The sequence below is a fragment of the Otolemur garnettii genome, unplaced genomic scaffold, assembly GCF_000181295.1.
Source record: "Otolemur garnettii isolate 467f Iridium unplaced genomic scaffold, OtoGar3 scaffold00196, whole genome shotgun sequence".
Taxonomy (NCBI): Eukaryota; Metazoa; Chordata; class Mammalia; order Primates; family Galagidae; genus Otolemur; species Otolemur garnettii.
Genome location: NW_003852591.1, coordinates 379,379 through 400,419, shown reverse-complemented (window position 1 = coordinate 400,419; position 21,041 = coordinate 379,379). Strand labels below are relative to the sequence as shown.

At 48.8% G+C, this 21,041-nt stretch overlaps 1 protein-coding gene across 1 annotated transcript in view; it reads left to right on the top strand.

The window, feature by feature from the left end:
- MAP3K9 (mitogen-activated protein kinase kinase kinase 9) overlaps positions 1 to 11,375 on the top strand; it is a 76,857-nt gene extending 65,482 nt beyond the window's left edge. Inside the window, exons 7-12 of the mRNA XM_023507658.1 lie at positions 1,679 to 1,801; positions 3,131 to 3,284; positions 5,663 to 5,731; positions 7,137 to 7,249; positions 8,382 to 9,185; positions 10,416 to 11,375. Coding sequence (XP_023363426.1) covers positions 1,679 to 1,801; positions 3,131 to 3,284; positions 5,663 to 5,731; positions 7,137 to 7,249; positions 8,382 to 9,185; positions 10,416 to 10,900 — 1,748 coding nt within the window. The 3' untranslated portion in view covers positions 10,901 to 11,375. The remainder of the gene's footprint in view (positions 1 to 1,678; positions 1,802 to 3,130; positions 3,285 to 5,662; positions 5,732 to 7,136; positions 7,250 to 8,381; positions 9,186 to 10,415) is intronic.
- Positions 11,376 to 21,041: the final 9,666 nt, after the last annotated feature.

Sequence of the window (21,041 nt, the reverse complement as noted above, 5' to 3'; positions counted from 1 at the left end):
CCTCCAGGGCAGTTGTTGGGTGTGAGTGGACACAGACCATGAAGTGGGGCTAGACTGGAGAGGTCGAGGCAGACCTGCAGAAGGGAGCATGTTAATTGAGGGAGAACAATTCCAGGGTGTATGTGTGTGAGATGAGATAAGTCTTCGCTCTCCTAAATACCTCTTCTCAAGGTTTCTTTGAAGAATTGGTTCTGGATACAGTCAAGAGAGTAGGTTTAATGTTTAAGAAACATAGTAAAATTTACTCATAGCCCTTCAGTGAGTGACAAGCATCAGCTAAATACAGGTACAGCTGTGGCATTACAGCCTTGGGGAAAATGTAAAGAAGTATGAAACTGTGAGTTAGAATCTTGATGGTGTGTAGTGTACCCATGGAGGGAGTTAAGTGTTAAAGTGTGTGTTTGTGTAGATAAAAACATTCATAGTGTTCTCAGTCTATGAGGCCCTGGGAAGTGCCCTATCAGAAATGTAAGGAACCAATGAAAAATGGCATCATAGCAGCAGTACCAGATGATTTTAAGCACTGGAATGGCGGCTTAAGTACAGACAGTGGAGTTCATTCAATGAAATGGGACAAATGTGTTCGTGGGACATATTTTCTGGCTGCATATTTTTTTTCCTTTTTGGACAGTGTGGAGTCTTTAAGCTCTTCTCAAGCATCTAGGGGCCAGCATACTGTCGCATGCCAGGGTTGCAGATGTAAAAGCTGTAGTTCCCATCTGCAGGGAGGTCACAGTCTCATGGGAAGACCTAGGTTTAAGCAAGCAGCTATTTTTTATACCTCTTTGATAGAGGAAGAGACTGAAGCTCAGAATCTCAGAGCTGTAAGCTTTATATTCTTTTTGCTGTCCCCTGACTGCCTTTGGAATACGCCAGTATTGGAGCTGTTTGTCCCACCTCTCTCACTTCCCCAGCTTCTTGCCAAGGGCTAGTTCTTAATGCCGTGCTCTGCCTGTGTGTAGTGAGAAGTGTTGGTCTCCCTGCTATGGTCCCTGAGAAAAGATAGCCAAATCTATCTAATAATATAATAGATTATGTGAAACCAAGAATTTTAAGGTCAATTTCCTAGATCAATAAGCTAAAAAGGTATTCTCAATACATAATTGTTCCACTTATATTTGTCATATAGATAGCTTATGAAGACTCTAAGGAAGTTCACTTGGATAATGAACTTTCCATCTTTTTGTACTTTTTTTTTAGAGACAGAGTCTCACTCTGTCACTCTGAGTAGAGTGCTGTGGAGTCTTCATAGCTCATACCAACCTCAAACTCCTGGGTTCAAGTGATTGCCCTGCCTCAGCCTCCTGAGTAGCTGGGACTACAGGCACCTGCCCCTATGCCTGGCTAGTTTGAATGTTTTTAGTAGAGATGGGATCTTGGTCTTGCTCAGGCTGGTCTTGAACATCTGGGCTCAGGTAATCCACCCGTCTTGTCCTCCCAGAGTGCTAGCATTACAGGTGTGAACCACCCCTGGATGAGCTTTTCATAGTTTTATCTTGCTGTGTCCCTTGGGAAAAACAGATGATTCGGAAAGAGAACATTTCCCAGGTGAACGAAGAGCTTTTCAGGAAACCAGGGCCTGTCCCTCAGGCCTGCCAGGAAATGTCGGTTTTCGTACATGAATTTGATTGTGGGAAAATTTTAAAGCTTACACGAATGTTTGTCTTTTCTCAAGCAGATTTCCAGCACAAGTTCACGGTGCAGGCCTCCCCCACCATGGATAAAAGGAAGAGTCTTATCAACAGCCGCTCCAGTCCTCCTGCAAGCCCCACCATCATTCCTCGCCTTCGCGCCATCCAGTGTGAGACTGCTTCCCAAATTAGTTGGGGCCAGAACACACCAGGGGCACTGTCCCCTGCTCTGTCCAGCCACCGACTGGCCCCGGCTTGCTCCATCCATAACTTCTGGCACTCTTCTCGCCCTGTGTATATACGTGCACATATGTACGCACACCCTCCGCCTCCCCCGTGCTTCTCTCCATTAACTTTACTGCTGCCTCCTCACCCTTGTACTCTTAGGTCAGATACCAGCAGAGGGTTTCTGGGTCCTGGAGTGGTCTAGGGAATTACAAAGCCATGTGGAAACTGGTGTGTGATGTAGCTTCAGGATGGTACCTGGCCTGGGGACCAGGCACACTCTCTGCCATATCTGGGGAATCACTGTTTTTCTTCCATCCTTGTTTCCCAAGGAAGGATTTTTCCAAAGTATAGGTCCTGAGGAAACTTGGCAAATACTTTATAATTGGCCAAATCTGGACCAATTTTATTTTTGTTGTAGTATTTGCTGGAAAAAAAAATACATACACATACATGTGTGTGTGTATATATAGAATGAATTCATTACTCTGATTTAAAAGTAGATCTCATTTAAAACCCCTGGATTTCTGGCTTTCCTCGAAAAATTAAACCGGTGGGTTCCTTTTCTATATGGTCACTGCCGGCTGGAACTGTCAGCAGCCTCCATGTACTCCATATTTTGCCTCAGTCCCCTCAACTTCCTATTTCTTGGTAACTAGTTCACTTTGCTCTTTCTGATGAAAGCCTGGTCCCTGAGGCACTTGGGTCCCCACCCTTGCTCTAATGTGTCAAAGTCAGAAGATTGCTCCTCTTCTCCTACCTGCTGTATTTCTCTAGGCCGGTTCCTTCCCACCTTCCTCCCGCTCCTGACTTCCTTCTCTGCAGTCTTGAGCTCCTCCCTTTCTTCCTTTCCAGCCCTTTCCTCCCAGAATTTCTACACTTTCACCCTTCCTCACTCCTTTCTCTTTTTGACCCCTCCTGCCTCCTCATCCCCCCCCCATCTGTTTCCACCCAACAATGTCAGATCTGTTTGGAAATCTGGTGTCTGACTGGCCTGAGCTCTAGCTTGACATTGGACTTGTGAAAATTTTGGAAGTTTTCCCAAATTTAGTACTCTAAGGGAGCTGTAGGATTGATTGGTGCCCAAGAGCTCTATTACTTTCCCAGAAGGGTCCATGTGGGCTCAGAGTTTTAGATGACGTCTACCTTCTCTGCAGCTCCAAATGTGTGTGTGTGTGTGTGTGTGTGTGTGTGTGTGTCTAGTGGTGCACAGGCCAGTGTCAGGGTGCTGTCTGTCCATTTTCTAGGTCCCATCCAACCTTTGTCATTCACAGTGACACCCGGCGAAAGCAGCAAGACTTGGGGCAGGAGCTCAGTCATCCCGAAGGAAGAAGGGGAGGAGGAAGAGAAGAGGGCCCCAAAGAAGAAGGGCCGGACATGGGGGCCAGGGACACTTGGTCAGAAGGAGCTTGCCTCAGGAGATGAAGGGTAAGACCCAAATGAAGTGAGATGCTTTCTCCCTTACACATAGGCACACCGCTTTAAACACACATGGAAGACGTTTCTTCTCTGTACCATGCTTCAGTGCTTTCTGAGAAATCACAGGCTTCTTGATCTTTACAATAGACTTTTTTACTCTCCTGTTCCCTGGAACCTCCTAGGGCAGGGACTGGCAAACTTTTTCCATAAAAAGCCAGATGATAAGTATTTTAGGCATTGTGTTCCTAATGGCTCTGTGGGAGCTGTTTAGCACCAGATACAGATATTGAGACACAGATATTGACATGGATAGACAATGTGCAGAATCAGGGGGTCCAGCCTTTGTTCTCTTCTGCCACACATTGGAAGAATACAGTTGTCTTGGGTCACACATTAAATACACAAACAATACTGAAAGCTGATTAGCAAAAAAAAAAAAAAAAGGCCCGTGCATATTTTTCCTGATACCTGACACCACAGGTAAGCAAAAAGAGTCCTCACAACTCTGCCTGTGGCCTGTGGGCCACAGGTTGGACACCTCTGGCAAACCTTTGCCAACCCCTGGAGGTGTCTGTACTCAGAGTAGCAAAGAGCCTAAGCACTAACCAAATGTAAACGTTATACTGGAGTCTTCTACTTATCTCTGGCTCTTCCCCCCGAAAACATCCATTCAGAGGAAGGAGAAGGGAGAGCAGAAGCTAGGAGGACTCCTCTTGACTAGAGGCTTGTCCTGAAGCAGGGGCAGCAGAGTATCCCAGCTCTGGGAGTGCAGCTGGGTAACCCACTGGGACTTCTTTCGGGCCTCACTCCATAGCTGCACTGACACTTATGAGGGCCTGCTCTGGGCAGGGCACAGGGCACCCGAGTGCCTTGAATGTGCTCACTTGTGGGGCCGAGGCCTAAATGGCAACTTCACCCCTGAGTTCCGTTCTTCACAGGCCAGGCACTCGAAGTGGAGGAGTGAAGAGCTTGGATTCTGGTACCAGACTGCCTGGGAGTGAATTGCGGCTCCACCATGCCTTGCTGTGTAACCTTAGCGTTTTCTCATGTATAAAATTGGGGGTAATATTAGCACGCATCTCATGGAGTCGATGCGAGGGTTGATTAAGTTAAGTTCATCCGTGTGATGTGCGCAGCAGAGGATTTGCTGGCCCGTGGTAAGCATGTGTAAACATTAGCTATGCGGGTTCTTCCCAGCTTCTCATGCAATTGTATTTCATACTTGAAGAAGGGACAGAATAATTTATACTTAATCTGGATGTTTAGAATCTAAAACATTGTTTTCTGAGTGCAAAGAGAACCAGCCATCTCCTTCACCTTTTTAACAGACTTTCCAAAGAGTTTCTAAGATTGAACAATAGACTTACAGGTGCCCTGGCGTTGGTTCCCTTCAAATACTAAAATTTTACGTCCAAGATCAATTATTTCTTCATGTCGGATCTAAGCTAAAGGTGAAAATGACAGTTTAGTTCATAAAAGATCAACTCTCTGAAGCTCTGCAGGCTTTAGAAGTCACTAGATACTTTTGAATAGAAAATCTAGCTATATAGGGCAAAGTAGCTAAATGGCGTAAGAATTCAGCAAGGGCATAGTTGAAGGATGGCAGATTCCTCTGTTCTACTGAGTCCCATAGGAGCAAGGGCTCTCTGATTGCTCTTTGAGCCCTGGGTTAGAGTAGGGCTGAGCTTGGCCTAAGAAACTCAGTCACTCTGAGTCTATTGGTATTCCTTGACAGTAATGTGACTCTAGGGACGGTTTACCAGGCTGGCTGTGGAGTCCAGTAATTCCTATGCTTCTGCTTCATTTAGAGGTATTTTTTTGTCTTGATAGTAAATTAACTTTATGAAATAATGAACTTTGGAATTTTCCTCCTCCTTCCATAGATTTACCTTCACAAACTTTGGAAGCAGGTCAAAATGTATGACTTAATATTTTCATGATTTGTAATTCCTATCAAAGAAATAAAAGTTTATTCCATCCAGTCTCCAGGAAAGACCTGTTTAATGTCACAAATTTTTGAGAACCTCTAAATGGTAGTATTTTTCATTTTAGTGAAAATATATCCTGACCAAAAGCTGTCTTGAATTCAGCGATGTTATACTTAAATTCACATCATCATACTTTTACAAAATGGTACATATCTATCTGAAACATACACACTTGGCTGCCCAGGGCTCTTTGTCCTGCAGACTGGCAGGTCCTGAGCCTGTAGCAAATTAAGCAGGAACATCTTTTTAGGATTCTTTCATGGCGTGGGCTTTGCTGACTGGACCAGGGGGAGGCAGCTGGCAACACACCTCGAGTCCAGCCTTGGGCATTTCGGTGCAGGAGAGGCTGAGCTGATGTGCCCTCTGTTGCCTGCTACTGATTCTCTTTATTTGTTGAAGATCCCCTCAGAGGCGTGAGAAAGCTAATGGTTTAAGTACCCCATCAGAATCTCCACATTTCCACTTGGGGTGAGTCTAATCATCACCCTTTCACCAACTGCTGGTAACAATCCCACTTCCATTTCCTTGTTCTCATAGCCTACGCCCTAGAACTAAGCCTCATTCTTGCCAGGGCTGAGCTGACTTTGTTTTTGTTTTAAGCAGTACCCTCGTGCACCTTGGGAAAATTCCTGTGTTGATCTAATTTTATCTTATTCTTCACTCTGCTCACTGCTCCAACTGTTGGGTTATTCCTAGCACCTTTAGTTTTAGGGAGATTTGGGGCTATTTATTCCTTTGTCTTTAGCACTGGTTTTGATTTTGCTAATTTGGGTTTTTTTGGATCCAGAGCTGGCAGTGAAGTTATAAGATTATCATTCGGAAGTCCTGGGCTATGGGTTTAGCTGTGTGCTTCTCTCTGGCTCTGTATTTTGGTTGAAACCAGGGGTGGCTGGAACGTACTTTAATTCATTAGTGTTTCTCATAGTGCTTGAAACTAAGTTACAAGGTCAGAAGAAAAGTTGGTCCTTCTTCCTCAAGATGGGCTGGGACTCTGGGGAACCTGGGCTTTTTAGTTGAGCATTTCCTTAGCCTTAAAAAAGGAGCCACCTCTGGTCATAATCCCAATATTTCCAGTGCATCCATAGCCCACAGATTCCTCCATCCTCCCTTCACTGTCCTCTAGGGAAAAGACCAGTGCTCCCAGGCCTCTGATCCTCCCATCCTACAAGGGGGTCAGCAGGGTACCCAGACCGTATCCTCAGAGAGTTACTGGCTTGCCACAGGAGCTGATCGCAGGGATTAGAAAGCGAGCTCCTGCCCTCTTTCTCTCAACCCCCAAGACGAGCTGAGGCCCCTGCTTCACCCTGTGTACTGCCCACATAGGTCTGTCCCAAAGTGCACTGGTCGGTGCAGCTTTGTTGATTTTCCTTTTTGAAAAGTGAATGGCTTTGACAGTTGCCTAAGCATGGTGTAAGCTTGGAAGGAGAGACTGATGAGCGGGGTGCGTGGGGTGGCCTGGCTCACCTCTGCTAGCTCCGCTGCCCGGGGCTTGCCTGGCTCTGCAGTCTTGGCATCACAGCATTTCTAATGTCATGAGTGCATTTGTTCAGTGTCTGTGCACTGAACGGGTGGATCTGGGCAAGACCCCCACTGGCTGGGCAGTCCTTATTCTTTCTGTCTTTTCCTGCCAGCCGCCCACCAGATCTCTCTGCACTCCCACCGTGGCATGTGGCGGGGGTGCATCATATCACTGCCTTGCCTTCCCGGGTGCATGTGCACTTGTGTTTGTGAAGCAGCAAGAGTTGTTGACTGTGCCCCGAGGCTCTTTGGTGTGAGGAATTAGGTGGGGAGAGACATTTCCATAGGCCCATGGAGCTGAGGTCGAGTGAGGGGAGTACCGTTTCTGATGGCTTCCTTCTTCCCTCCATTTCAGCCTCAAGTCCCTGGTGGATGGCTATAAACAGTGGTCGTCCAGTGCTCCCAACCTGGGGAAGGGCCCCAGGAGTAGCCCAGCCCTGCCAGGGTTCACCAGCCTTATGGAGACAGGTAAGCCTTGGCCTCATCTTGATTTTCTCCCTGCTCCCTTGGAGGATCTCTACCCAAGTTCCTAGGGCTGTTTGAGGACCCCTGGAACTACTCAGAGAGGGGTTGTCTCCTCTTTCACTCTGCTCCTGGCCCCACACCCACCCCTCCTTAGTTTGTTCTACGCCCATATGATTTGAGTCGTCCCAAATCACAATTTCTTCTTATAGCTACCATGGAGCCTGCCCTTGGAATGCTATCCCAGGGGCCCAATAAGTCTCCTTAGGGCAGTGCAGGAAGGGTGAGGCCTTACAGGAGGCACTTCCCTCTCTGGGTCTGTTTCCTCATATCGTAATGTGGGGAGTCCTTATGATGGAGGGTAGGGTACAGGACACTGCAGCCCTCTCCTGGGGGCTCTCCCAGTGTTACCCAATGATTACTGAATGGGAGGGCATCTCCAGGCACTCTCGGCACTTTGTCTTTGTAGATTTCTGAGGCTGCAGTATGCCGATCTGTAGAGTAGATTTGCCTTCTATGTGGGGGATTCTAATCCTTCACAGGAGCCATCCTTCTAGAGACCCAGAGGCCCTTCCGATTTTAAGGTACAAAAAGATTAGGAACCAGCTCGGCGCCCATAGCTCAACAATGCAACTGCAACAAAAATATAGCCAGGCGTTGTGGCAGGCGCCCATAGTCCCAGCTACTTGAGAGGCTGAGGCAAGAGAATCACTTAAGCCCAAGAGTTTGAGGTTGCTGTGAGCTGGGATGTCACGGCACTCTACCCAGAGCAACATAGTGAGACTCTGTCTCAAAAACAAAAACATTAGGAATGTTCCTGTTGTATCCAGTGTTCAAGAAACTCACACTGTACTTTGTGTTAAGGATCTCTTGTGAAGAAAGTAGCAAATTAGCAGGTGCCATTTTCTGCAAATAGGGAAATGGGACCAGAATAAGAGTGATTTCCTTATATTGGGCACAGATGTGTGTGGGAGGATAAAGCCCAAATATCTAATTCCTTGTCCTGCTCATTAGACTATTTGACCTTTGTATCCCTGACACTGGAGCCAGGAAGCCCAGGGTTGGGGCAGGGTACCGGATTCTTATTCTTGCCACTTCCTCCCCGTTTCCCATTGCCCTTCCATTCTCATCTTCACAGAGGATGAGGACGGTGAAGGCCCACAGAGTGGAGAGAGTCGTCTACAGCATTCACCCAACCAGTCCTACCTCTGTATCCCGTTTCCTCGTGGAGAGGATGGGGAAGGCCCCTCCAGTGATGGGGCCCACGAGGAGCCTACCCCAGTCAACTCAGCCACCAGTACCCCTCAGCTGACGCCAACCAACAGCCTCAAGCGGGGCAGTCCTCACCACCGCCGCTGTGAGGTGGCTCTGCTTGGCTGCGGGGCTGTCCTCGCAGCCACAGGCCTAGGGTTTGACTTGCTGGAAGCTGGCAAATGCCAGCTGCTTCCCCTGGAGGAGCCTGAGCCACCAGCCCGGGAGGAGAAGAAGAGGCGTGAGGGTCTTTTTCAGAGGGCCAGCCGTCCTCGCCGCAGCACCAGCCCCCCATCCCGGAAGCTCTTCAAGAAGGAAGAGCCCATGCTGTTGCTAGGAGATCCCTCTGCCTCCCTCACGCTCCTCTCTCTCTCCTCCATCTCTGAGTGCAACTCCACCCGCTCCCTGCTGCGCTCCGACAGCGATGAGATCGTGGTATATGAGATGCCGGTCAGCCCAGTGGAGGCCCCACCCTTGACCCCCTGCACCCACAACCCCCTGGTCAATGTCCGAGTGGAGCGCTTCAAACGAGACCCTAACCAGTCTCTGACTCCTACCCATGTCACACTCACAGCCCCCCCGCAGCCAGGTGGTCACCGGCGGACTCCTTCTGATGGGGCCCTCAAGCCCCCAGCTCTCTTGGCCAGCAGGAGCCCCTCCAGCAATGGGTTGAGCCCCAGTCCTGGAGCAGGTGGGTCTCATTCCCTTCCTGGTTTCTCTTCTCTTTCTTTGCACCTCCCCGGGGAGTGATGATAATGGTGAGGGCCTCGTTTCCTCTTTCCATGTCTGGGTGTGAGGGGTCTGCCCTGAAGACTAACAGAAGACTCAGACCTGGGGCTCCTGTGGGATGTTCAGACCTTGGGTCCTGGGGCAGGGGGGAGCTGCATGGTACCAAAGGGCAGGAATATAGCTCTGGTTATTCCCTGGGGAGGATGCTGCAATTACCAGGAAGGAATCCTTCCCTGCACATGGGAGGGATATTTTCTGCCACGGAGCTGGGCCTTTGCCTCTCATTATAGCATTTACTCACGCACTCTCATAAAGCAAGCTCCCGCCATCATCACGCCCTTCAGCCCTCAGCCCTTCCTCGTGCCTGCCTCTTCAGACGCAGAGATGTGTTCGGCTGAGTTGCTGTCCCTGTATGTGTGCTTGGCCTCCCCACCTGATGTCTGAGGCACCTGCACCTACACACTGTCATCCTGGGTCTTTTCTGCCGCCATCCATTGCTCCCTAGAAACACTGCCAGTCCTGTAGGGAAAGAAGGGCAGTCAGTAGCCTTTTTCAGTGAGATGTGTCAGTATTGACAATTACGTTTAACTGGTTGGCTTGACCTTCCCTCCTGGACAAGTTTTTTTTATACTCAGGTATGTGACCTTTGGGAACAGATGCCCTATAGACTCACCTTTAGACGTCACTATCTAGCTCTGGTCCTGTCTCTCACATGTTTATTAAATGGATGACCAGTGAATGAGCAGACATGCCCTTAAGTCAGGGGGCCACAGACTTTTTGGTAAAGCACAAGATGGTAACTACTTTAGGCTTTGCGGGTCATAACAGTTCCTGTTATAACTACTTCACTGTGTTACTGTAGCAGGAGACTAGACTTTGGATGTAGCTGTGTTCTAAGTAAAACTTTATTGATAAGCAAAGGTACCGGCTAGTGGGTCACTTGCTGACGTGTATGTGCCTCAAGTTATTCCATCACAGCATGTGATGTCCCATATGTCCTGTTATTACCAGTGCTGGGGCCATGGCCTTCTGGTTCATTGGTGCCTCCCAGCACACTGTGTGGCACATAGGTGCTCCATAAACGTTTGCTACTTCATGCTATCCAAGTGCATTGGTGGGGAGGGAGCAGGGTGAATCTGGCCCCAGAACATGGAGCCCTCATCTGATACCTCTCCCTTTGCCTCTTGACCAGGAATATTGAAAACCCCCAGTCCCAGCCGAGACCCAGGTGAATTTCCCCGTCTTCCTGACCCCAATGTGGTCTTTCCCCCAACCCCGAGGCGCTGGAACACACAGCAGGACTCTACCTTGGAGAGACCCAAGACCCTGGAGTTTCTTCCTCGGCCACGTCCTTCTGCCAACCGGCAACGGCTGGACCCGTGGTGGTTTGTGTCCCCTAGCCACGCCCGCAGCGCCTCCCCAGCCAACAGCTCCAGCACAGAGACACCCAGCAACCTGGACTCCTGCTTTGCCAGTAGCAGCAGCACCGTGGAGGAGCGGCCTGTGCTCCCAGCTCTGCTCCCATTCCAGGCAGGGTCCCTGCCCCCTGCCGAGCGGACGCTTCTGGACCTGGATGCAGAGGGGCAGAGCCAGGACAGCACCGTGCCGCTGTGCAGAGCAGAACTGAACACACACAGGCCCGCTCCTTATGAGATCCAGCAAGAGTTCTGGTCTTAGCATAAAAGGGTTGGGGTGGCCAAGGGGGAAGCAGGAGGAGATGGGGGGAGCTGGCTGGCACAGCCCTTTCTCAGAGCTGGACCCCCTGAGATCTGGCCCTACTTCTTGCACTGATAATGCACTTTGAAGATGGAAGGGATGGGAACAGGGCCACTTCAGAGGGTGTCCTGCCCTGCAGGGCCCCTCTACCCCTGTCCACTGAGGAGGGGCTGTGGCCATCAGCTATGGCTGTGAGGGGGGGAGAGGGGTGCGTGCATGTCCCCCACCCTCCTGTCTTCCTCGCCTTTAGGGTGACCCTGCAGTCACTCAGCCAAATCTGTCTGCTGCTCCCTGTCCTCAGCCAGTTGGGTATGCCCAGAGCTATCCTGGGTTCCTCTGTCAGCCCTGAGCTCAGCCTCCCAACGTCAGTGTTGGAGGTTCTGGGATTGGTTTTGCTCCTCCATTCTCCTCCAATACCCATGAATTGGAATCTCGTTTGCTGTGAGATCTGAGCTGTTCTGTGTCCAAAGCCAGACTGATGGCATGGTGGTCCAGGGTGGGGACATGGGGGTGACAGGCTTGGCATTGCCTATCTGCACTTCCAGGAGCCCTGCTTACTCACTTGAGCCCACAGGTGAAAAAGGGAACTGCCTCAGAGAGAGCTGGTGGGCATGGGGTGTTAGGGAAAACACAGCCGGGTCGCAGGTCACAGAGTCTGTCCTCGTTCCTTTTGGAAACACTCACAGAGGGGCAGAAATGCATGCATCATTAAAGGTGTCCATCTATCTACTTGGGGTCAGGACATGGCCAGACCAGGTTCAGATACAAATACTGCTCACCCTAGGAACAGTTTCTGGGGAGACTCACTCACTGGTGCCACTTCTGAAGTCAAAGACAAAGTTCTGCCATTTGTTCTTTTTTTTGTATGAATGTTGTATGTTACTCCCTTCCCTGGGTCTTCCTTCCAATCCCCGCAGTCCATGGGCTTTCGGGTGTATGTTTGGTTAGTAGATATCTCTGCAACACACCAGAATAGCACAGGGTGGTAGGTCATGGACACGGGGGAGTTGGGGATCCCTTCTCAGCCAGGCCATCCATTTTCTGACGACCTTCAAGTGGAGCCACCAGTAGCACCTTCTGTAAGTGGATGTGCTAAAGTGATGCTGTTTATGAGGTGTGCAGCCAGCCGCTGATGTAGCCTTCAGGTCCAAGCACTGGAAACTGGCCAAGGCCTCCTCTTGTCTCTGTACGCAGGTAGACCCCTCCTGCTAGGTAGCAAGGACAATAGAGGCCAACCCTGACTTTCCTGGAATTTGTTTCCTGAACTTGAATGTTGCTTCTAAAGCTTTCTCATGTACATCACCCCTACTCTATTACTCTGAGGCTTCTTGCATTGTGTGTGAACAGTTGTCTTATTGTGGGGCTGACCCCTCAATTGGAAGTAGAGTCCTGAGGTCATGCCCCTCTCCTCTCTGAATGTTGCTTCACTGTCCTTTATCTTGGACTATTTCTCTGGTGACACTGAAGGTCAGTCTCCAGGCTCCTTGCATCTGTTGCCTGGTTGCCAGAGTGAGGAGAAGGGTGCACGGCCGGCAACAGCAATGCTTTAGGTCACTGCTCTTGCTCTGTGACTGTGATAGAAGTTCTGCCCTGGAGATCACTGAGGAGTGACCTTGGTTTTCAAGTTGCTCCTTGCTTTATGAGCCCATTAGCAGCTTGGTTCAAGGGCCTCCCTGAGTCTTGGACAGGGAGGTGCTTCTGGTTTTGTCACCCAGGGTTTTGTGATTATATCTCATTCCTCTCCTTCCCCTTGTTTAGCAAGGACAATGTGTGAGAGGTTAATTTTGCCCCCATATCCCTACTCCTCAGCTAAGAGGGGGAAAAATGTGAATCTCGTCAGCAGTGCTAGCCAACTAAGTGACTCTTCCTCATTGTTGATGGAACACAGAATAGTCTGTCCTGGGCCCTCCACAGCCCCATCCCCTGAGCCGTGAACACATCTGTCTCTCCTTGGCTCCACTAAATGGCCCTCTTGTGGGGTGCAGCCTACGGCGTGGTCTAAACCACACTGGCTCTGGACAGTGCTCTGTGGTATGGGGCAGGGATTTTTCTTCAGCTCATTTTTTCTTTTTGCCATTTTGTTAGGTTGTAGCTATCTTTGTAGGAGTGGTGGCCTTCATCTTTCACTGAATGGTGGCCACTGGCCATTGAGGGAGAGATTGAACCCAATTCTTACTCATCCTTCCAGGAGAAAGATGTGAGCAAAGACTGGGTCTTTGCTAAGGAAATAATTACGGTGAAAGAAGCAAGAACAGGGTTATTGGGAAGGTGCTGCTATGGGCAACCTTGCAGGTGGGGGAGTTGTGTCTCTCAGATCCTCTGAACCCGTCTGCTGTGGGCCCCTGCCGGCCACACCCTCTCTGTGGGGCAGGGCTGGTGGTGGGCTAAGGACCTGTGGAGTAGCAGGTCTGAGTGAGTGGCTTTCTGTCCTCTTGGGCTCCCTTGCCCTTGCTTGTGGCATGATGAGGAGCCGGCCCTTGAGCTGTAGATGGGCACTGGTGTGGCAGTCGCCTGCCTCTCCTCCACTTCCTTCTCTTCCCTCCCTTTCCTGAGAGACAGGTTCTTTCTGCTCTTGGCAGGTTTTCACCACTTAAAAGGCCTGATAGGAGCAGATAATGCTCTCAGCCCCCACCCCTGCGATGCTTCAGCTCCTACTGTTGATTCAGATTATCCTCCGTCTACCCCCTTAGGGACCCACGAGGGTGAGTAGATGTCTCAGTTATCCTTATGTTATTTCCAAGAAGCTTTGGCAGGTGCTCTTACATGGCATCCTTTGGCATCTTTAGAATCGGATAGTAGTAATAACAATAATAATACCAATGATGTCTTACATTTGGACTACTCAGAAGAGTGCTGACTTTGCCCTCTGACCTTTACAAAATGACATCATTTCCCTTCTGCACTTGGTGTGCTTGCTGTTAGGAAAGGGCTAATGCTTAAACATGAAGATTCAAATGAAGTTAGAAGTTAAAGAGCTCTTTGGACTCCTTGCTGAGTTGGGCTCTCAGGCACTGACACTTGAACAAGTTCACTCTCTTCCCTATCCCACTCCGGCTGGGTGACCCCAGGCTTGTCTCCCAGCCCCTCTCAAATTTCCTTCCTTTAAAAGTGATCATCACGTGCTTCACAAAGGCAATGGCTGTGCACCAGAGAAGCACAGTGGCTCCACCAGCTCCTGGAGGAAGCTCCCTCATGTCTGCAGGATGAATTCCCGGAGTGTGGTTCTCACCATCCTCACCCCGAGGGGCCACGCCTTCTGTTTCATGCTTTGGCTTCTGGAAGAGGAGTGATTTGGGAGTTGGCTTAGCATGACTAATGGGGGCCGTGGTACAGGTTCCTCTGTGACAGTTGTCCTCACCATTTGTGTCTTACAGAGGAGGAAATGCAGATGGGAAGGTTGGTGGCAGCATCAGAATGACGGTTGGCTATCTCTGATTTCTTGGGGTCATCCCCAGATTCTGATTTGTTAGAGCCTGGATCAGGCCAATTCCTGATCTTTGGAAAAGGGTCCCTTTGCCCCTGAGACATGTGTCATGTGTGGAGCGCCTCAGAAAGCTCCCTTTCCTGCAGCCACTACTGCTCAGGGACTCAAGGAAACACTGTGAGGTGGGCCTGGGTTTTGTCATCACTCTTGGCTTCATGGTCCCCACATTGGAGTCCCCTTCCTTCTTCCCTCACCCCCACAAAGGAGACACCTCCTAAGCATTCTTACTCCTCTGGCTTTTAACAAAGCAAAGAGCAGTGGGTGCTGAAGACTGGTGGCTGTGGATGGTGCACCTCGGGGTTGTAGCCAGTATTCGACTGTTTCCATCGTGTGTTTGTTTGAGCCTGTGCCTTTGAGTCACATGCATGAAAGCCCAGTCAGCAGGTCACAAGCATTCATTGCCTTATGCAGGATTTGGAGGGAGAAGCAGGTGCTGCCATGTCCGGAGTTTCAGGCTTTTCTTAGGTTTCCACTTACTGTTTGTGAGAATTTGCACACGTTTTTCCTGCTCTCTGGACCTCAGAAGCCCATCTAGGAACAATGCTACCTACCTACCTTTCTATCTGAAGCCCTTTTAGCTTTAAAATGTATGGTCCTAGAGCCCCCAGTCCAGCACTGATAAGCATCACCTTGCTGGATCATTGCCCTTTGTAGAGAAATTGTGTGTGTAAATATATTTATGGACTTAGGTCAGTTTCACATGGTTCAACCTAATACACCATCTGCCTCTCTCCTTGGCTTCAGGTCACCAGAATGACTTCTGGTGAAACTATGATATTGTTAGAAACAAATTCCCAAATGCCTCTCTTCTTTCAAACAAATCAATGTTTTCCTAGATCGGGGGGGGGGGGGGGGAAAAAAAAACAGTGAAAAACAAAAAACTTAACTGCTTACTTCTGGGGAGGATCTCACCCTCACACTTTTCCCTGGCACTGCTACCCTAGGCACTCCCCACCTCAGGTGCTGGTGTTGGAAGCCTGGAGGTAGAAACTGAAATCCTGGCCTATTAAGGCTAATTAACAGGGCATAGGTGTCTAATTATAATGCATGACCCAGCCATGGACTTCTGGTTGGCTGCACAGGCCAGGGGAGTCTCCCACTGACTTCCTCTCCCACTGTTGACTGAGTGTTAGCCCTGGTGAGATACTGGCCGCCAGCCCCACCCCCTCTGTTCTTTTCTTTGGTCGCAGAAAGCCCTGGCATTTGCTCTTGAGAATGTTAGGCTACTCTTGATCTGGAGCCGGTAGGACTGGTCCTTCCTGATTCTCACAGCCTGTGGTCTCTGTGTTCCCTGCATCCCTGCAGGGAGCCTCCTTAGGCCTTGAGCTGAAAGGGAGAAGCCTCAGGGTCCACATGGTCATTGGAGCTGACACTCTCCCACACCTCTCTCTCTTTAACCCTTGCCCCATAGACCGGCTTTTCCTTGGACTCATCTCCCTTCCCGTCTGGTCTGACCTCTCCCTGGCAAGTACCCACCGCTAGTTTTACTAGACGGATTGGCAGATGTGGACATGACAGCTAGATACATTATCTCAGGATGGGACACTAGACACAATTCCAGGGCTTCAAAGAACAGGCTTTTCCTACTGGTCTGTGTGGAGTGGTCATCTGGGAATTCTGAACCTGGAGGTCACAACAGTCAGAAGAGGAATCCTGGTCAGTGACATGTGTTACTTTGCTCTGCACTCACTGAAGTCCAAGGCCAGGTTTCAGAAGTGGTATGTTGCCATGTTCCTGAAATCCTAGCAGCCTAGCTAGACACCTGCCCAGACAGAGCCTGATTTTACTTAGTAAAGTTTTGATACCTGGATTTTTTTCATTAATTCTGATTTTTAAAAATACTACACTGAACTATGATTTTTCTTGACTAGTCAGTTTTGGGGCACCCCCTTGAATTTTGCAGCTAAGGCAAGAGTGTCTCATTCACCTCAGCCTTGCCTCAGCTCTGCCTGCCCCTCACCTGAACCGTGAGGGGGGTGTGGGTACCACTGTGAAGTAGGTCTCATATTGTTTCTTAATTATCCTCCCCCTCTTGTCCCGAGTAAGACAGCAGTTCTCTGAGAGGGTTTGCATTTGACGGGGAAATATGCAGGAGTTTTTCACTTTGGATCTGAAATTGGGGGTGACTTTTCCTTGGCTGTCTTTCAGGCTCTGAAAGCCTCAGGAACCCTGAGGCCATTTATGGGTGTATCTGTGTTCTGAGGGGGAGGGGTGTGATTACAGGGGAGGGCATCTTTTTTAGATGTTCATCTTTTATTTATAAACATTTTTCTTTTTTTCAGAATGCCCCTCATCCCCTAGATGGGGGGCTAGATTCTCATTTTAACCCTCTTTGGGACATCTTTGACTTCCAGAAGTGGATAAACTTTATTCATCTCCCTTCCAGCTGTCAGAAGGGACTGACGTGAATGGAGGTGTGTCACGCCCTTGCGTGCCCAGGTCAGCGTTCCCTAGCACGGTGCCCACACACTGAACCTTACCATTTCGCCCATCACCTTCTGCACCTGCGTCACTTCTGCCTCCATTGTCGTTCTCTGTCGTCTTTATTCCATCCTCCTCATACATCTCTACCTCCCGTTTCAGAAGCCATGCTGGCTAGAGCTGCTTTCTTCCCCACTGTCAGAGTGAAGCATGTGTTGATCCTGTCCTAGGTATGGGGACTAATAAATTATAAGAAACCATTAAATTTCTTCCATATGGGGGGCACCATCCTAGAGATTTCTATACATACATATTTCGATTCCTTACAATAATCCTGGTAGGAGGTTATTACCCCCATCTAAGGATGTGGAAAAAGAGGCTCAGGTGGTTCCCTGACTTTCCTGGGGCCACACAGCTCGGAAGCAAGTTGCCGATGTGCTTGTTCCAAAGTCAGTTCTCGTTCCACTGAGCCCATTTCTGGGCCACTGGGTAAAAACCCTGAGAGAAAGCTGGCCTAGCTCAGGTCCTGGGCTAGGCCAGCTTTGAGATTACCCTTTGTCCAAGGCGGAGTGGTGTCCCTTGGAGTACCGTCACCTGCCAGTGTGACTGGACCTCCCCCTCCCCAAGGCTCTGCTGACCTGCTCTCTGCTGCTGGCTGCTTCCTGCTCACCATTTCCTCCCCACCACTCTTTGGTCCCAGTGAGGGCTTGGGTCTCTCTCCCTCTGTTTCCAGCCCCACCATCACCCTCTTCCTGCTCTTTGTTGTAGCTTCACCCCTCTTCTCTCAGTCTCTCAAGCTTGGAAGCCTTATTCTAGCTCATGTCTCCTCCTTGAGAACTTGAAATCAGGCCTTTGCCTTTTGTTGTATTGAGCCACGTGCCCTTGGTACCCAGTTGTAGCAAAGAAGGGAGGCGATGAACTCGTTGACTTTCCTCTCTGCTTTCCTTCCCCCATGGTCCCCCACGTTCCCCTGCAGCCACCCCCTCCCCCAGGTATATTGTAGTCTGAGACTGTATTTTTTAGAGCATTAATGATAGGAAAATGGCGGTGGGTTTTACTTAGTTCCAGCCAAGCTTTCTTTGGGATTCCCTCCTGCTTAGGGCCTTTGAGTCTAGGTAAAGTGAACCTTCTCACTTGTGTTTGTTTTGTTCCTTGTAATTAGCTACTAGTTTTTATCCCTGGACCTTCTCTGCTCCAACGTCTTATCCATATGTCCTGACCCTGTGTCCTTGAATTCCCACTTTGCTTTGGGATTTAAGTTATTGTATGTTGTCAACAATATTTAAAGATAAAAAAGTTCTGATGGAAACTCATCAGGTTCTTTCCTGTGGCTTTTTTTTTTTCCTTTCAAGGTACTGTAAGTTGTTCACTAGGGACACCAAGCAGGCTTGGTTCAGTGGCTAAACCTCTTATTGTATTACGGTGTAATGCTGATCTCCACCTGGTCTCCACACCGGAGCACACAGAGACTTGAATAAAACTGTTATAATGAAGACATCTGGTTTTCTGTGATTCCTTGTAAACTTGTCCTTTCCTCCCTTTTGTTTCAAATTTTAACTAGATATCACTGGGCTGGTTCCAGGGAATTTTCATATGTAAGAAAAAAAATAACTAGGGGAGGAGATGGAAATGCCACAAGAAAGAGGTGGGCAAGAAGCGTCTGTGAGGGCCTGAGAGCCCCCCGTGGCCCATGAGCCTCTGTGAACAACGGTGCTGAACATCACCTGCCCACATGACAAAGCCTCTTCTTGCTGATTTTGGCTTTCAGAGCCACTTGTGTGCTGCCTTCTCTCGTGATTCTTCACACTAACATTCCTGGTAGAGTTGTGAATGGCACTAAGAGGACAAATATGAATGGAGGCTGGACACAGTGGCTCACACCTATAATCCCAGCACTCTGGGAGGCTGAGGTAGAAGGATAGCTTGAACTCCGAAGTTCAAGTCCAGCCTGAGCAACAGCGAGAGCCCATCTCTAAAAAATAGCCAGGCATCATGGTTGGCGCCTGTAGTCCCAGCTACTCAGGAGGCTGAGGCAGGAGGATCCCAAGAGTTTGAGGTTGCTGTGAGCTGTGATGGAACTCTACCCAGGGGGACAAGAATAAAACAAACAAACAAAAAAAACCCCCAAAACAAACACATATGAGTAGAGTTGGAGGCATGTAGATAAGATTTGCCAGCTGTGAGTCATGGATTCCTTGTGGCTCTGATATGCTTAATGGCACTTGTCGGTTCTGTGACACAGAGCGAGCCACTTAACCTCTCTGCACTTCTGTTCTGGAGCAAGCTGGTCACAAAGTAGCCTCCCTGCTCCCCCTTCCCATGATTTAGTTCTGGGTGGAATGAAGATAGAAGCAGATGGGATGAATCTTGTTTGGGGCCATTCTTCACCACTTGAGTCCCCTGTTTCATCATTCAGCTACTGGTTGGCAAAAAGGCTTCTGAACGTACATATTACAACACTTCATGCGTTGATGCTGTGACCTTCCATTTCACTCCTGACCCCTTTGCCCTTCCTTTAGTACCTGGAGAGACTGACTCTGAGGTCAGGTTTTGTGCTAATACTTGGACTCTGAAGGGAAGACTGACCTTTTCCTCATCCTCAAGGTAAGTTCGATCAGAGTCCAGATAACCTGTGTAAAGCAAACTGGGCAAAACTAAAAGCTCGACTAATCTCCTTGCTGGTGCCCATGGGAAGCGCCATATGCTGTCAGCATGTGTACACATTGTGCATGTTTCTGAAAATCACTTTGGCCACATGCTATTAAAAACTATATAATACAGCCCCAGCAATTCCATAAACTAGCACAGAATGCCAAGCATCGTACCAAGACCTAACCTACACTATGTCATTTGCAGGATGTCACCATCCATAAGAGCAGGTCCCATTGTCATCTCCATTTATACTGAAGAAAGTGTCAGAACAGTAGAGTAACATGCCCAAGACCACACAACTGGCAAATGGTGGAGCTGGGATTTGTCTGATTCTAACATCTGCGCTTGTATCATAAGCAGTTGGATGCACAAACACATGAAAAAAATACTCATTTTCCCTAATCATCAGAGAAATGCAAATCAAAATCACTCTGAGATATCACCTAACCCCAGTGAGAATAGCCCACTCGACAGAATTTCAAATCTGCAGATGCTGGCATGGATGTGGAAAGAAGGGAACATTTGCACACCGCTGGTAGGATTGCAAACTAATACAACCTCTGTGGAAAGAAGTATGGAGAATTCTCAAAGAACTAAAGGTGGACCTTCCATTTGATCCTGCAATCCCATTACTAGATATTTACCCACAGGAAAAAAAAATCATTTTACCACAAGGACATTTGCACCAGAAAGTTTATTGCAGCTCAATTCACAACTGCCAAGATGGGGAAATAACCCAAGTGCCCATCAACCCAGGAATGGATCAACAAACTATGGCATATGTATACCATGGAGTATGATTCAGCCATAAGAAAAGATGGAGATTTTACAGCAGTGGGTCGTGACCCCTTTTGAACAATGAAAATACATGTGGCATTAGGAAGGTTGCGAACCACTGCTTTACATCATTTGTGTTTACCTGGATGGAGTTGAAACATTCTTCTTAGGAAAGTATCACAAGAATGGGGGGGAAAGTAGCCAATGTACTCAATACTAAAATGAAACCAATATATAATAACTATATGGCCACAGGAAAGAAGAACACAAGTATAGTCTAGGGAGTGGAGGGGGGCGGAGGAGGAGAGGAGAACAGAGGAGGAAAGTGATTGCAGGATCTCACCCATGGTGAAGGGCTCAACAGCAACTTGAATTTTACCTTAGAAATGAAAAGAGTGTAACCTAAATGTAGGAGATAAGCTCCCCTTGCCAGAGCGAGTCCTGGTCTCCCTTAAATTATCATTCTGTCTGCAGTTCTTTCCCCTGCATCTCCGATCAGAAGCTCCAAAGAACACACCATCACCTAAACATTTGTACCCTCATATTAATCTGAAATTCTAAAAAAGGAGTTAAAAAAAGGACAAAGATTTATTTGCAAGTCATCCCAACATTTTCTACAGAAGTATTCGTGCTGGGTGGTTCTTTCTTGCGGGGAGAGAAGGACGGCTTGGCCATGGGTCATTTCAACCCTTATCTTGCAGGCTGACTTGACTGCACAGTCAGGGTTCCATGTAGGAGGTTGCTAAGCCTTGCCTGCAGGCCCCCACC